The sequence below is a fragment of the Paroedura picta genome, chromosome 1 (assembly GCF_049243985.1).
Source record: "Paroedura picta isolate Pp20150507F chromosome 1, Ppicta_v3.0, whole genome shotgun sequence".
In the NCBI taxonomy this organism is placed as follows: Eukaryota; Metazoa; Chordata; class Lepidosauria; order Squamata; family Gekkonidae; genus Paroedura; species Paroedura picta.
The window spans coordinates 195,143,618-195,159,037 of record NC_135369.1 but is presented as its reverse complement, the minus strand read 5'-3'; the positions used below and the strand labels follow the sequence as shown (position 1 = coordinate 195,159,037).

General features: G+C 48.9%; 2 protein-coding genes across 3 annotated transcripts in view; one reads left to right on the top strand and one right to left on the bottom strand.

Moving 5' to 3' along the window:
• SERTAD2 (SERTA domain containing 2) overlaps nucleotides 1-13,583 on the top strand; it is a 51,696-nt gene extending 38,113 nt beyond the window's left edge. For both annotated transcript variants that reach the window (XM_077315676.1, XM_077315685.1), the window contains exon 3: nucleotides 6,298-13,583. In XM_077315676.1, coding sequence (XP_077171791.1) covers nucleotides 6,302-7,264 — 963 coding nt within the window. In that variant the 5' untranslated portion in view covers nucleotides 6,298-6,301 and the 3' untranslated portion in view covers nucleotides 7,265-13,583. The remainder of the gene's footprint in view (nucleotides 1-6,297) is intronic.
• AFTPH (aftiphilin) overlaps nucleotides 1-15,420 on the bottom strand; it is a 202,522-nt gene that overhangs the window by 112,180 nt on the left and 74,922 nt on the right. The window lies entirely within an intron of this gene.

The following is a 15,420-nucleotide window of genomic DNA, read 5'->3' as shown; positions in this document are numbered from 1 at the left end:
TCCTGGAGGCCACTAAACACAGATCTCGTGCCCTGACTTGAGTGGCCGAGGACAGCCCTGCCTCGCCCGGTCTTGAAGCCCAGGGTGGCTACGCACAAGAGGTCCAGGGTGGAACATCTCTGGTCTTGGGATCCCAGCTGTGGCTCCCCGGCCCTTTATGCACACAAATGCTGCTGCTCAATAAAACCAGAGTCCAGCCAGGCACCTTGAAGTCCAACAAAGATTTATTCAAGGCATGAGCTTCTGAGCGACAAAGAGTGCTTGCCCTCGAAAGCTCCCGCCCTGAATAAATCTTTGTTGGTCTTAAAGGTGCTCCTGGACTCTGGTTTTATTGTGCTCCTTCAGACCAACATGGCTACCCACTTGAATCTACAAATGTTGCTGCTGTTACTACAGTCGGAAACCTGGTTTGGCCTTGTGGCTTTTCCTGATACAGCGAATGCTCAAAGCAAACAGATTTTTTTTTAACCAACTTGCATTCGGGGTGAGTTCCGGCTGGAAAGTCAGCTGCCTGGTTGTACAGGAAAAGGCATGAGTCATTTCAGGGCTTCCTTCAAAAGTATCAAGAGAATTTGCTTTACTTTTTTGGTCGGCTACTGAAACTTGAGTTTTAAGTAAGGTGGGGGGGCGGTGGGGGGGTGGGTGGGGGACACCCGACTGACTTCTCAGCATGCAGGCCTTTCTTGGCCACTTTAGAAAGCAGCTAGGTTGCTTCATTTCTGCACAATGGCAAAGCCTGATTGTGTGTGTGTGTGTGTGTGTAAGTAAAGGGGGGCTAAGCATGCATTGGTTGTATCTGTTCTTACCCGTGTCAGTCCCCACCAGTCACCAGGTTGAATTTATAGATTGGGGCTTCTTTTTTCCTCCTTCCCCCGGAAAGACAAATTTGCACATATAATGCTTAGTAGGGTAAAAGAAAAGATAGTGATTCCCCCCCCCCAATTTATTTAAATAGCCTTCATAGCGGAGCCCCCCCCCCCCCCCGCCTCCCTTGTGGAGCTGCCAGAATTCCGCTCCAGCACAAAGCTGCTCCAACTGTTCCGCTCAGGATCTGGCCCGCCTGCGTGTTTTTGGCCGACAGCCCCCCCCCAGCCCCGTTCGAAGCCAAAGGAAGCGGCAGCATGCAAGCGGGGGGGGGGAGGGGGGAGAAGCAGGGGACATTCCTTGCATTCGGTACTGGGGAGGGAGAACTCACGCACGCGTCCAAGGAACAGCGCTAAAATCTTGGCTTTTTCTCCCTGGTCCTTCACCCTGGATTCTGGGAAAGCAGCCAAGGAGTTTGGGTTTTAAAACGTGTGTGCACTTTGGCACTCTTCAGGCTCTATATAAAGAACACGACTCAGGAGACACACTAGCCTTGCCCCACTTTGTTTTGTTCTGTCCCCCCCCCCCAAAAAAAAGGCTTTGTGGCACGATCCTCCCTGTGAGCCTGAGTTTCCCCTCTCGGTTGTCTTGCTCCCCTCGGCCGTAGCGGCCTCCCCTGCTTCCCTGTGGGCAGGGGTCTTCCACGGGGCTTTGGATCAACTACTGGAGACTTATTGGTGGTTCATATTTGTAAGAACGTGGCTTGGGCAGCTGCTGCCACTACAAAAATCTTCCCTGGGCAACTGGAGTTGACTGTCCTCCTGTGGCTGGCTCCGCCTCCTACGGCAGCCATTTTGTTGCTCTGTCAGAATTCCAAATGTGCCCTGTGACGATGGGTTGGAGGACTTTGGCACTTTACAGACTCTCTCACTTAAGAGACCCTCAGCCTGCCCACCATGACACCCCTTCCTTACAGCTTGCTGCTTTAAATGAACCGGAGTACCAAGTTGTCACCGCCCCGTAGGTTTTCGAGGCGGGAGACGTCCAGGGGTGGTGGCCGGTGCCTGCCTCTTTGCCGCGACCTCAGGCTTCCTTGGTCCCAACGAGGGCCGTCCCTGTTTCACTTCCGGGCTCAAGCTCGTGTGGGTAGCTGAGCAAAAAATGTCAAAAAGACCGTCCAAAAGGAGTGGAGGGGGTGTGGCTCCCGGGCGGAGGGCCCAGGTTCAGTCCCCAGCAGTGTCTCCAGTTTACAGGGCAAGGTACTGGTGATGGGAACGGCCTCTGCCCAAGACCTTGGAGAGCCTCTGCCAGTCCGAGCAGGCAGCGCTGACCACGATGGACAAGGGGTCTGGTCCCGTAGAAGGCAGCTTCATGTGTCCACCGGAGCTTTGTGTCGGCTGTCGTCTCCTCACCAGGCTAAGCAGCGTTGGCCTTGGCTACTTGGGAGGGACGGTCTCCAAGGACTAGCAGGGTTGTCAGGCAGAGGCCGGCCTCTAAAGGGCTCACCCCTTGAGAACATTGCAAGGGCCCCCAAGTCAGCTGCCACTCAAGGGCCGTTTCCTCCAATCGGAGGACGACTGTGCAGCAGGGGGGAGGGTGTTCTCTTCCAGGCAGCAGGCAGAAGCATTGGGGGTTGTGCCCGGCAGCATTACGAGGTTCAAGGCCAGCTTGGTTTCTCCACCCAGTGCAGAGGAAGTGATCGCAGTGCAGGAAGGCATGGATGATTGCTCAGAGCAGCCTTAGGAATCACGAAGCCTGCGGGGCCCATATGGGGCTAACTAAGATGACCTCGGCTTTCTGAGGGCCTTGGGAATGGCTGGGAGGCCTACAGCAGACCCTCTGTACCATCAGGGCATCTTCCTGTTCCACTTATAAAGGAGGATGGGAGAGACCAGGTTTTGCCCTGGAACGAAAAAAAATACGATGTAATTCTTCGCTGTCAGCCACTGCATTGAGCAGGGGGTTGGACTAGATGGCCTGTATGGCCCCTTCCAACTCTATGATTCTATGTTCCCTAGCCCTGCCATTGGAATCATGTTACGTGTGTATAAATTAAAGGGGGGGGGGGAAGAGGAAATATCTTCTTGCAGTATTGAAAGTGGAAATCTGAAGAAAAAAATAGCCAAGCTGCCTTCCACTGATTCAGCCCCTCTGGCCATCAGCTCAGACTGGCAGCGGCTCTCCAGGGCCTGGAGGTGGCGGGGATTGAACCGGGGGCCTTCTGCATGCCAAGCAGATGCTTTGCCGCTGAGTCACGGCCCTTCCCAGAGTTTGGAAGGGCAAAGGGGAGAGAATGGTGGCGCTGGGCTAGAACAATGGAGCCGAAGGAAGAGGCACATCACGGCTTCAAAACCTCTGCCCTTAATGGCTGCGAGGGGGATATGCTGAGAGCCAGTGTGAAGTGGTGTAGCGGTTTGCAGGGGTAGTCAAACTGCGGCCCTCCAGATGTCCATGGACTACAATTCCCATGAGCTAACGCTGGCAGGGGTCTAGATTAAGATTTTTCTTCAGTGGCTATTCCCTCTCTTCTCATATATCAACAATTGTTACTTTTGAGTGAGAAATCTCCTCTTAGTATAAATTGGCCAGCTGGCTCATACGTTTTCCCGGGGATCCATATCCTGAATGTTGCTGAATGAACATATTGAAAATATAAAGAATCATACCAGAGACATTAGTAAATAAATTTATTTTTGCCTCTACACTATTTTCTTACCATTTCTTGCTGGTTCCTGTGCAAAGTGGCTCGCCTTTCGCCTTGCTGGGGGTCCGTGCTCAAAGCCGATGTCGTTTGGGGTTGTTTTTCTTTTTCACAAACTTACCCGCTCCAGTGGAGCATTTTGATAAATATTCCCGTTCTAATTTCCACAAGGGCGTGGATGGCGGGAGAGAAAATGCTTTGTGCGTGCCTGCCTTTCCCAAACTGGAGCCCTTCCAAGGAGAACTTCTGTAGCTGCACATCCAAGAACGGTGCGCCTTTTATTCATTGAGGTTTTAAGTATTTTTTTAAGGGCGAGTGAGGGAAAGCAAAAACAAATGCACTCACCCAGAGCATTTGCCACGGTAGTTGTTCTGGCAGCTGGGGGGGGGGGTCAGCAGCAGCCTCCAGATCAGCCTTTCTCAACTTTTTTACCGTTGAGAGACCCCTGAAACCTTCAGGCTTGGAGAAACCCCAGAAGTCACATGATCGTGTAGACTTTAGTTGGGAAGCATTAATGTGGACACGCCCACCCAGGGACCCTCCCCTTCCCACCTCCCCCAGGTCCATCATTGGCCATTTTGGGAAGGGTGAGTGGGTCAGCATGGTTATATCACCCATAAAATGTTTAACAAATTTTAAAATATCTTTAAACCCCCCCACCCCGCTCTGGAGGAATGGGAGGAATAAAAGAGTAAGGGCATGTGGGGAGGAGTTAGGGCGGGCCCTGTCTGGGATAAAAACTCAGGGGCCCAATCAGGAGCCACAAAGCAGCTCCTGATTGGGTCCCCCGAGTGTCCATCCAAGGCCAAGCGGCCGGCTCCCCATTGGCCGCTTGCCCGAGCCTCGCTTGCCCTGGCTGGGGAGTCACTGGACAGACAGAAGACGCTGCCTGCCCGGTAACTCCTCCAGCTGCCCTCCTCTCACTAGGGAAAGGAGCAGGGACGCCGCGTCAAAGTCCCTGCTCCTTTCCCACCGCTGCCATTTTCCAGCTTCTGCCGGCCCTGGGCGCTCCTTCGCGGCAGAAGCCTTGCCGGCCTCCCCATCCCTTTTCCCGGCTTCTTCTCAAACGCTGTTTGAGTCTTTTCGCAGGGGGGGGGAGCGGGAGCCGGCCTTCTCTCGGCCCCGGGAGTGGCCTCGCTGCAATGAGCCTGCTCCCAGGGCCGAGAGAAGACCGGCTTCTAGCGGTCTAGTATTCTAGTATTTAAAATAATTAACTCCCACCCATTCAGGAAACCCTTCCAGGACTGTCAAGAAATTACGGGGTTTCACGAAATCCGGGTTGAGAGAGCTCGTCCCAGTTAAAGAAGAAAGCGCTTCCGACACATCAGGCCACCGGGAAGGGAGCCCCCGGCCCCTGTATTTTAATTACAGCGGGCTTGATTACTAGTTAATAAATATGTTAAAAAGTACCGGGCCGAGCACCGAGCCCTGAGGTACCCCGCTACTCACCTCTCTCCAGTCTGATGAAACACCACTGACAACAACTCTTTGAGTGCGGTTCTCTAACCAATTCCCTATCCACCTGGCTATCTGAAAATCCAGATTGCAGTCCTTCAATTTATCCATCAGAACATCATGGGGAACCTTGTCAAAAGCTTTACTAAAATCCAAGTAAATGACATCAACCGAATTTCCCCGATCCAGCAAACCTGTTACTTGGTCAAAAAAGGAAACCAGGTTGGTCTGGCAGGACCAGATTCATTTGCCTGTCCCCCTAAAGAAGACCCAAACAGGTCGCTCCATTCTCTTCTCCTCTGTTTTGGCCTCACAACAACCCTGTGAAGTAGGTCAGGCTGAGAGTGGGCTGGTGTCCCAAGGTCCCCAAGCCAGGGCTCGTGGGGATTTGAACCCGAGCCTTCCAGATATTAGTCAATGTGCTTAACCACTAGACCACGCTAATTTTCCTTTTTTGAAACCTGGCACTTTTGGTTCTGACTTCAGCCTGCTGTTTAAAAAAGGACTAGAAAATCCTCTCTGTTTTTTGCTTTCCCCGGAACACAAACAAGAACCGTGTAGCCCACCCACTTGAAGCACTTAAGCAGAACACACTCTATCATATACCTCTTGATCACAATCTTATCCACTTATTCCCTGCCTCCCCCTCCCATGGTGGGAACCCACTGAAGCTACGGCAGCTTCCTCTCCTCCGGTTCATGGCCACAAGAGCCCACTGAGGCAGGCAACAGTGAGCGTGTGGCCGGCCCTTGGCCACCAAAAAAGCTTCCGTGGCAGAACGGGGGATGTCCCAATTCCTAACCATATACCCGGGGGCCACTGGCAGTCCTATTTGGTAATAGCTGGCTCCCAAAAGACCAGAGGAATCTGAAATGGGGAAATTCTGCCTTGGAAAGCAGCCACCTGGTACCCTTTGTGTCCAGGGAGTGTGAAGGGGTGTGATCCTGCAGAATAGAGTTGGGAAGCAGAGCTGTGGACACGCCCTCCCATGGCCCCTCCCCACCAGGCCCGTCATTGGCCATTTTTGGAGGAGAGGGTGGGTCAACATGACCATATATGGTCGTATCATCCAATAAATGGTTAACAAATTTAAAAATACATTTAAAAATTAGTGAACTCCCACCCATTTGGCAAACCCTTCCTGGGCTGTCAGGAAACCCCAGGTTTTCACAAAACGCTGGTTGAGAAAGCCTGCTTTAACTATTGCAAACGCTGGCAAGGGCTCGTGGGAATTGTAGTCCATGGACATCTGGAGGGCCGTAGTTGACTACCCCTGGATTAGAGAGAGGGTCAGAATGGGATGTCTTAAAGCCATGTTTCCTCCCCTTTGTTTTCAGATATATGTTGGGGAAAGGAGGAAAACGGAAGTTTGATGAGCATGAAGATGGGCTGGAAGGCAAAGAGGTGTCTCCTGCTGACGGTCCATCGAAGGTGTCGTACACCTTACAGCGTCAGACTATCTTCAACATTTCCGTTATGAAACTTTACAATCACCGGCCATTGACAGAGCCCAGCTTGCAAAAGACAGTTTTGATCAACAACATGCTGAGGCGCATCCAGGAGGAGCTGAAGCAGGAGGGCAGCTTGAGGCCCGTGTTCATCACCGCTTCACAGCCGACGGATCCTCTGGAAGACAACTTCCGAGAGGTCCAGCCCGCCTTTAGCCACCTGGCCTCCCCGCCGCTCCATCCTGCCGACCCCGCGAGCACCACGCCGTTGGAGTCTTGCCTCACCCCAGCCTCCCTTCTTGAGGATGACACTTTTTGCACTTCTCAAACTCTTCCCCAAGATGGGCCTACAAAGCCACCGCCTCCAACAACCCCGCCAGTAAAGGACAGTTTCTCCTCAGCTTTGGACGAAATCGAGGAGCTCTGTCCATCACCTACCTCCGCTGAGGCAGTACTAGCCGCAACAGCAGCAGAAACCACGGCACCGGATAACTCTAAGGAGGACTCCACCAGCGAATCTGCCTTTCAGAAGCCTGAGGGGGCACAGGAGAGCCGCGTGAATGAACCTCGGCTCATGGATTCTTTACCCGGCAATTTTGAGATCACAACATCAACAGGTTTCCTCACAGACTTGACCTTGGATGATATTCTCTTTGCCGACATCGACACGTCGATGTATGATTTTGATCCTTGCACGTCCGCTGCGGGGGCCGCCTCCAAAATGGCCCCCGTATCTGCAGATGACCTCTTAAAAACTCTTGCCCCCTACAGTAGCCAACCAGTGACCCCCAATCAGCCTTTCAAAATGGACCTCACAGAACTGGATCACATCATGGAGGTGCTGGTTGGGTCTTAAAAGATATATATATCTTTTTTTAATGTACCAGTATAAACACTTGGTAGTATTGACTCAACTGGGCCCCCCTTCCGAGTCTCCTCAGACACACACATATACACAAACACACACTGTGCATGTGGTAATTGCTTGTCTTTTTTTTTTCTTTTTTTGTTAAGGAATGGATCCTACTAATTTTTGCTTCAAGCAGAGTTGGAGTGCCTTCATCCATGGATGGCCCACTTTTAAGCTTATTTTAGAAGTGGTTCTAGGAGAACCTGAAAAATCCTGATATAGGGTAAAAACAAAAGGATAATGGTAGACGGTATTGATTTGTCTGACAAAAAGAAAAGGATTGTAAAAGTTAAGCACAAGGATTTATGATGGGGAAAAGCTGTAAATTGCATGAGCATATCTGTCTATTTTTTCTATAAGTTTTATTGTGAGAGGTTTAAAATATTATTTAGATAATTGCAAGTAATGCCCCCCCTCCCCCCGCCCTGGTATTTTTAGCCCTCTCTAGGTTGATTTAGCCACTCAGCCATTTAATTTTTTTAGAGGTATCAATGATCCCTCTTTACAATGTTGCATTTACCGGCTCTTTAGAAAACTGCGACCCCAAATTTATTTTATATTTTTGTACAGATTCTGCAGTTTATGCTATAGGGCGTCGGTGGGGGAATCTTTTTCTTAAAAAAAAGGAAAAAACAAAAATGTTGTTTATACAGACAAAACATAACGAAATTGCTGTTTTGGCAGGGGTTGCTCTGCTGCTTCCTGCATCCTCCCCATCCCCATCCAAGACCTGCTTGTAGCTTTCTGCACAATTTTTGTTTTTTTGCAGCACCGATGGGGCAAAGAGAAACGCACATCAGATCGACCTGCAGTTGCCGGGCCTCCATCCGGGCGGAGGGATCTTCCCCTAAGAACAAGTTTCACAGATATTTACACCCAGCCGCCTGCAACTGTGATTTAATAAACACAACTTTTAAGAGCCATGTATGTTCCAACATGATGTCAAAGAAAGTTGGCAGGAAATAGCTGTGGAACTTCATTCTGATTAAAAATGTTCTCTTTGCCCTTCCCTCTACAAAACAATAATAAAAAAAAAACCCAACATTGAGAATGAAGGCTTTCTGTTTGTTTGGGGTTTTTTAAAATCCATTAATGAAGTAATTTTTAAAAAAACACGAAACTTTTGAAAACAAGATTTAGCCACAGCACATAGAGTTAAGCTGGCTTCAAGCCACTTATATCAGTGGATTTAAATCTGCTTAACTCTGTGTTGGAGTTTTGGAGTGTGTCTCCTTGCAGATTAACGCTTTATTTTTTTTTTTTTATCGAAATGTAGCCACGAAAGCAGTCTGTCGATATTTGCTGTTCCTCTCTTCCCTGAAAGCATTTTTGGTCGGGCCACATTTTGGCCGTGCTTCCTTGAAAGAAAGCTGCATTGAAGTCCACGGAACTTCCTTCCAAGGAAATCTGCACAGGGCCCAGGGGGGGGGGGGGATCTCTATCCCAGTCGTTCTGTTCTACCATCGGCCGCCTGAATCGAGCTCTTTGGATTCCCCCTTTCCTGCTGTTCACTGTGTCGAGAAATGCTGGGGGGAAAAAACAAACACGCATCAACTTCAGTATTACTGCAGTGAGTTCATCTCTTCTCAGCGCTGGACGGACTCGTCCTCCGCTGCCGAAACTGGAGCCAGTCGAGTTACAAAGGATGGGGGAATCTCCTGGATGGCTGGTTTTGCCAGTCAGCTGCATTGACCTGCTTCACACTTCATGAAAGGCCTGTTGGGTGTAGGGACAAGTGCCACTCTCTATGCATGTCGCCCCTCCCACAGACGTCTCTGCACGCATCGCGATGTCTCCCTGCATTCATCGCGATGTACATTTATTTTTAAAAGAAAACTTTGCAATGTCATCATGCCTCTTGCTGAAATCCACGCTGGCATATTATTATTTTTTAAATGGTACTTAATTGAGTACAGGTTACAAACTATATTGTTGAAATGCATACGGCTTATTTAGAAATAACTTTTTATATTTATTTAAGAAATTTTAAATTATGTTTTTATGTAATTTGGCAATATTCAGTCCATTCTGCTTGCTTCTTGTCATGGATTAAAAAAGAAAGATGGGATCTTGTCCGCCTTTAAGAAGGCAGCTGTATAAACCTGGCACTTTAGAACTGGCCACATCTATATATTTATTAAATTACATGTATGTATTAAGTTTATACACATAGATGTAGAAGATTTTGGGAAAGTGGTGGGTTCAGAGGTCCATGAAATTCAGGAAACGGTGAAATGTAATTATGTGAAATTGAATGGACAATACAGAGGTCAGTCAGCGGTCCTATTAAGCTTGTAAACACTTTTAATAGGTAGGGATTGGAGGTTTTGCTATGCTATTTAATATGTGGATTTGATCTGTGCATAATCACTTCCTTTACTTAAAAGGGAGGCAACCCCGAGCATAAGAAGATGACCCCCTAAAAGCATTGTAGATGCACAAAAAATTTACAATTGGATGTAATTTATACACAAACCTAAGCACAGACATCTCCTTTTTATGGTGTACGGGGGAAGAAAACAATCATGCATTTGAGTAAAAATCCATTCATTTTGCCTTGCATTTCCTGGCCTCCTTGACCCCACCAATTATTTGTTTTTTCCTTTCTCTGCATAGCATGGCAGGAATAGTGAGTGCCCATTCACTGCACTGGAAGTTCACCAAACCAACAGCTTGGGGGAAAATTCGCATTAGTCTTTCGGATGCCCCAAGACTCCTGTTTGTGATTTCCACAAAGGACTAAACTGGCATAATAATTTTTTTCTCATCCTACCCAAATTATTCTTTTTAGAAAAAGATGTAGTAGCCGTCACACAAGAACTGTTTGAATTCCATTGTCCTTGTGAGAAAGGCCATCTTGAACATCTCCGGGGCACGGGTCCTGCCCCACTCTCTGAAGTGCCACCTGAGGGCGCTATACGAGGAACCTGGTGGCAATGTGGCCACGTTCCACGGCCACCCCCCAAACCACTCTCCCACCCCAAACGTTCCAGGTAGCCACCCCAAGAACCAGGGGTAATCTCAGGATTTGCAATGTCGGGTAATAATCTGTTTGGCGCACCCCCGAGGTTATCTCACAACCACTCTGTGCTGGTACAGTTGGGGTGTGAGACTAAGACGCCTACGTCAAAACCGAATTACTATGCAGGGGATGGCCAAAAAAGCCCAAAACAGAACAGATGGTTTACCCATTACTAAACTCAAATGTTATACTTAGAAACAACTGCCCTTTTCTTTGGACTAGCTAATTGTGCATTTAAAGCGATGCCATATGTTGGGCACCCGTTCAAATGAAGACTTTTTCTTTTTTAAGAGCAAAGCTGTATGCCATTGTTCAGCAAGAACAACCCAACTGGGGCTGCCCCACAGCTGTAGCTGTTCCCCAATGCGCCAATGTGCCTCCAATGCACATATGGGCCCTTCTGGGTGTCCTTAACCACAGACGGACGCTTGCTGTGTGATTCTGGCTCTGCCTCCACATTTGGAGGGTCAAGGGGTGACGTTTGGCAAAGGTTTCTTGTCTCCCTCCGTGTTGCCCCCACCTCAAAGGGAAAAATCCTCTGGGGTGCTTCTTGTTAAGGCTGAAGTGCAATGGAGTGACGAGAAAGGAGCAGAATTGAATGGGGCTTTTGGAATTTGAAGTGATTATTTCTTTTCATAAGTTATTTATTCCTTTTAATTTTCTTTCTGTCTCTTTCTGTGTAAATATATTTATTTTATTGTGAAGCTAACAACATCTGGATTGTAACTTGTACAGAATGTATGGTAGGAATGTATTCTGTTAGGAATGTAAAAAATCCTTGTCAGGGGGCTTGAAAAGCGTGGTTTGGAGATGATCCGTTTGGGTCATTCGCAAGGCCTCCCCTCCTCTTTCCCTTTCTCACAACCCAGTTGGGTAGAATTACACAAAGGAAAGTCTTACGTTGGTCATTGATTCCTGCTCAAGAGAGCCAGGCCCTGCCTGCGGTCTTAGGGTTGTTGAGGTTTGGTTCCAAACCCTTTAGAGACCTAAAGCAATCTATTCTCACACTGGTAGCTTTGTCTAAGGTGGCCATCCTAAGAGCACTTTCTCAGGAGTAAGGCCCAGTGAAGACAACCTGCTGAAGAGGCTTGCCATGAGTTAACTATTCTGATCCATCTGTCCAGCTGAGTGCACCAGGGGACACATTTGGCCCATATCAAGCAGAGTGTTGCTGGGCAGATTTTGGATTGCACCAGTAGGCAGAAATTTTGGGGACTCTTACACCCTAATGTAAAATTACCTCTGTCTCCCCTCCGGATTTATTCCAGATGGGGCCATGTACCACGCGATCCCTTCCCATCGTATTTTCAATCTTTTCAGATTTTTGCTTCCATTTCCCAACTGATTTTTAATTGGGAGATGCAAAACCGTTGATGGGGGGGGCAAAGGACAAAAGCCATAATTAATTAAGCAACCCAAGTGTGATCCTGCCTTAACGTGAGTCTGCCCGTTGTGGTCAGAAGCCCTTCTGTGGCGAGCTGCCTTAAAATCATCTGTTTTGTCGTGGTGCACCATTTGTTTTTGTTTTTGTTTTAAGTTTGGAAGATTACATTTGGGATGCTTTGTGCAATGCTGGCAGCAATGCAGATGCTCACAGAACACCCGTGAGAAGATTCGAGTCCTGTGTGGCCCACGAGATTTTTCGGGACACAAGAGAGCGTTGGAAATGCAGTGTCCTCCTGGGACTGGCGTGGCCCGGCCTGGAGCACGGGAGAGTGAGCCTGGAAGTGCTTGTCCTGACCCAAACCTGCCTTGCAAGAAGACCTGCCCTCGTGCCAAGCCTCTCCGGCATTCGGCTTCCTGTTTTTGCAGAGCTGTAGGAAGATGTGCTCGTGCGAGGAGACGGAGGGAGCGCGTGGCACAAAACTTCCCTGGAGTCTGCAAAAAGGCTGCCCTGAGTCTGGGTGAAGCTGCCCTGCTGTGCTTCTCGACGGAGGGCGGACACCCTGGCTTGACACAAAAGGGACCCATCCCACCTTTTAAAAGGCAGCTGAGCAGCCAGACAAAAGGTGGGCAGGCTGAGCTTGCTGGCTTGAGGGTCATCTGAACTCTTCAAGAGGGACGCTCGGTTGTTTGGGGGAAGCCATGGGGCTGAGGAGGAGGCGGGGCGGGGGAACTGCAACACCCCCCCCCCCGGCCGCCCCAGGACATTCCAGGCAAGAGCCATTCGCTGCCTCTGCAAAGCAACCCTGAGCTTCCATCCAAGTCCCGACTCTGCTTAGCTTCCAAACTCTTGGCGTGCTGCTCCTGGTACTAAACTGGAACAAACACTTCACGCACCTTGGTAGTATAGGTATGCTCCAAACTGCTCCTGATCCACACCTCTGCTCTGGGATCCTCCCCACACAGCCACACACAGCTGCAGAATTTGGGCATCGCATTGCCTCAGAGACCAACGCGTTTTTCAGCCCATGAGGCTCCCTGGTCCAAGCGATCTGCGGAAGGGAACTTTGGCCATCGCAAGCTCGTTGCCTGAGAATCTTGCCTGGTTCCTCAGGGCCTCTGGTGTTAGATCGAACCAGTGAGAGAATAGACTTGTGCTACATGGTTTTAACACTGTTTTCTAAAACCTGACTAGTGGATCTAAAGTTTATAATTAAAAAGGAAAAGAAAATAATTATTGTATTTGCCTCTAGAATGTAATTTTGACTTTAAAAAAGAAAATTCCAAACCGTATCTTGCTTTTACAGACCTGTTCAGTGCTTATGATTTTACGGCTGAATTTTTATTTTGGAAAATTTTAGCTCCTAATTTTGTAGTCTTGGGTTTTTTCTTGTTTTCAGTGTTATGCTTAAAAAAATAATAATAACCCTAATGCAAAAAATTGGGACTTTTTTGTTTAAATTTTTTTAATTAATGGAAGAAATAAAAGGGTAGACGCTTAGCAGTATAATCTGTACCTGCACTCTCAAGACAGAGATTTGGGGTGTGGGGGAAGATAAGGTGTAAATACTCTGACATGGTCTGTGCATGGGTGCTTAAACAGGGCTCTTATTTGTCAAAAAAAGGCTGAATTTTCTCCCCCCTCCCACGAAATCCCTTGCTGCCTCCCCCTTCCCAAACCACAGACCTTCGAGCTGTGCCTTTCTATGCAATATGACAGACATAAACATCTGAAACCAGATGACTGTATTCACTTGTAGGTATGGGCTGTAATCAAAACAGTTGGGCAAATTACATGGAAATGATGCGGTCTTACTTTTGTAGTTTTATATTATACAATAAACAGTTTTTAAAAAATAATTTTCACAGTCTTTGGCCTTGCTCTTTTTGTTAGACACTCCAGAATCAGGGTCCTCAAACTTTTTGAGCCTGTGGGCTCACTGGGCTTTCTGAGACAGCGTGGTGGGGGAAGCGACAGAATGGCTGCCTCAGGAGGCGGAGCCAGCCACAGACTAGCCGTCGCAGCTTAAGTACAGAGGCGTGTCCTGGGTGGCACCGCCAATCAAATATCAAATAGCCAATCAGAAACCATGCTGTGTGAAAGCCCTCCTTGGCCCTGCCCTAAATACTAAAATATTTGGTAGGCACCACAAGAGGTGTCAATAAGCACCATGGCGCCCACAGGACCTCTGTTGGAGACCTGGACTCAAGAAATGAGGGGCAAATACTGTTGCAAAGCAGGCAAGGAGGTGGAATTGGTGGGTTGCACAGTGGCTAGACCTAGCTGTAAATAGCTCCATATAACCATCTCTCCAAAAAAAGGATCAAGAAGAGCTGATTCCGGGCACTGCACCAAAAAAGCCACCTCCAGTTCCTTTTCTCTCCAAAGATGTCTGGCCCAGAGAGGCAGATGCCTTTAGGAGCTGGGATGTGGGCAAGAATGTTTGGGTGGGAAAGCTTTAGAACAGTGGTGGCCAAAGTGCCTCTCCAGAGCAATGGCTCATGGGAATTTAGTCCATGGACCCTCACCCCTGCTTCAGAAGTTATCTACAGATGGGAGGGGTGGGAAGCCTCATAGACGCAGGACATTCAAACCGATTCGATGTCTAGAGCAAAGAAGAAAGGGACTCAACACCTCATCAAACAATTTTTCCAAACAAAAGTTTTGAAAAATAAGCAACCCGGCTGCTCGTCTTTATTGTGGAAGTCCATCGTCTTCCAGGGCCTGTTCTTTGTGGCAATCTGGGGTTGTGAAGGGCTAAGGGGGGTGGGGTGGGAGGGAAGAACTCTGCAAAATAGGATGGCTTACTGTTTGGCCAGCATTTCCATAATCACTCTGCAAGGCTGGTCAGACACCACCTTAGCCCTGTCGCCAACCTCCAGGAGGTGGCTGGAGATATCCCAGTATCTCCTGGGGACAGAGATCAGTTCACTCTGAGAAAATGGCCACATTGGAAAGTAGTCCCTGGCATTAGGCCCCGTTCATATTCCACCCACCCATCCCCAAATCTCCAGAGCTGGCAACCCTACACCTTAGCTGGTCAGTATTCTGCTTCCCCTCCCCTCCAGAGAGACCACTGAGATGTCCATGGGAGGGTGGACGCTTCCTCTAAAAGCAACACCGGTCGGAAGGGTCCCAGGCTGTCCTTCGGAGATGTCCCACCAGGCAACGGCCAGCAACTGTTCTTTCTTTTGCCGTGTCCTTTTGCACTCGGCCTGTTTTGTGAGTTAGGAAGGTGGGGCCAAAGAGGTTTACACATTTCATTCTGGGAGTGTGCGCCTCAGGAATTTTGGTTACCTTTGTGATCCTCTTCCTCTGTTGACTCCCTCCTCCCAAAGGCCCGTTGACACCAGCAGATGGAACCCGGAGGCCGGCCGGCCTGTCCTGTCTGGAGATCCTGCTTTGCTCTTTGCTGGCCCCTTTGTGGCTTTCAGGCAGCTCAAGAAATGGCGCACGAGCCGCTCTCTGGCGCCCGAAACATGGCGCTCTCCCCCAAGACTCAAAATGACCATTGCAGATCTCGTCATTTAAAGTGTTTTGGTTTTTCAAGTCCTGCAAGCAGAGCCAGCTGAGAAAAACAGACCATGGCTTTAGCCTCTTCTAATCTCCAAAAGCAAATGTTGAACATCCAAGGTTGCCAATCTTCGGTTGGTGGCTGGAGATCTCTGGGATTACAACGAATCTCCAGGCAAGAGA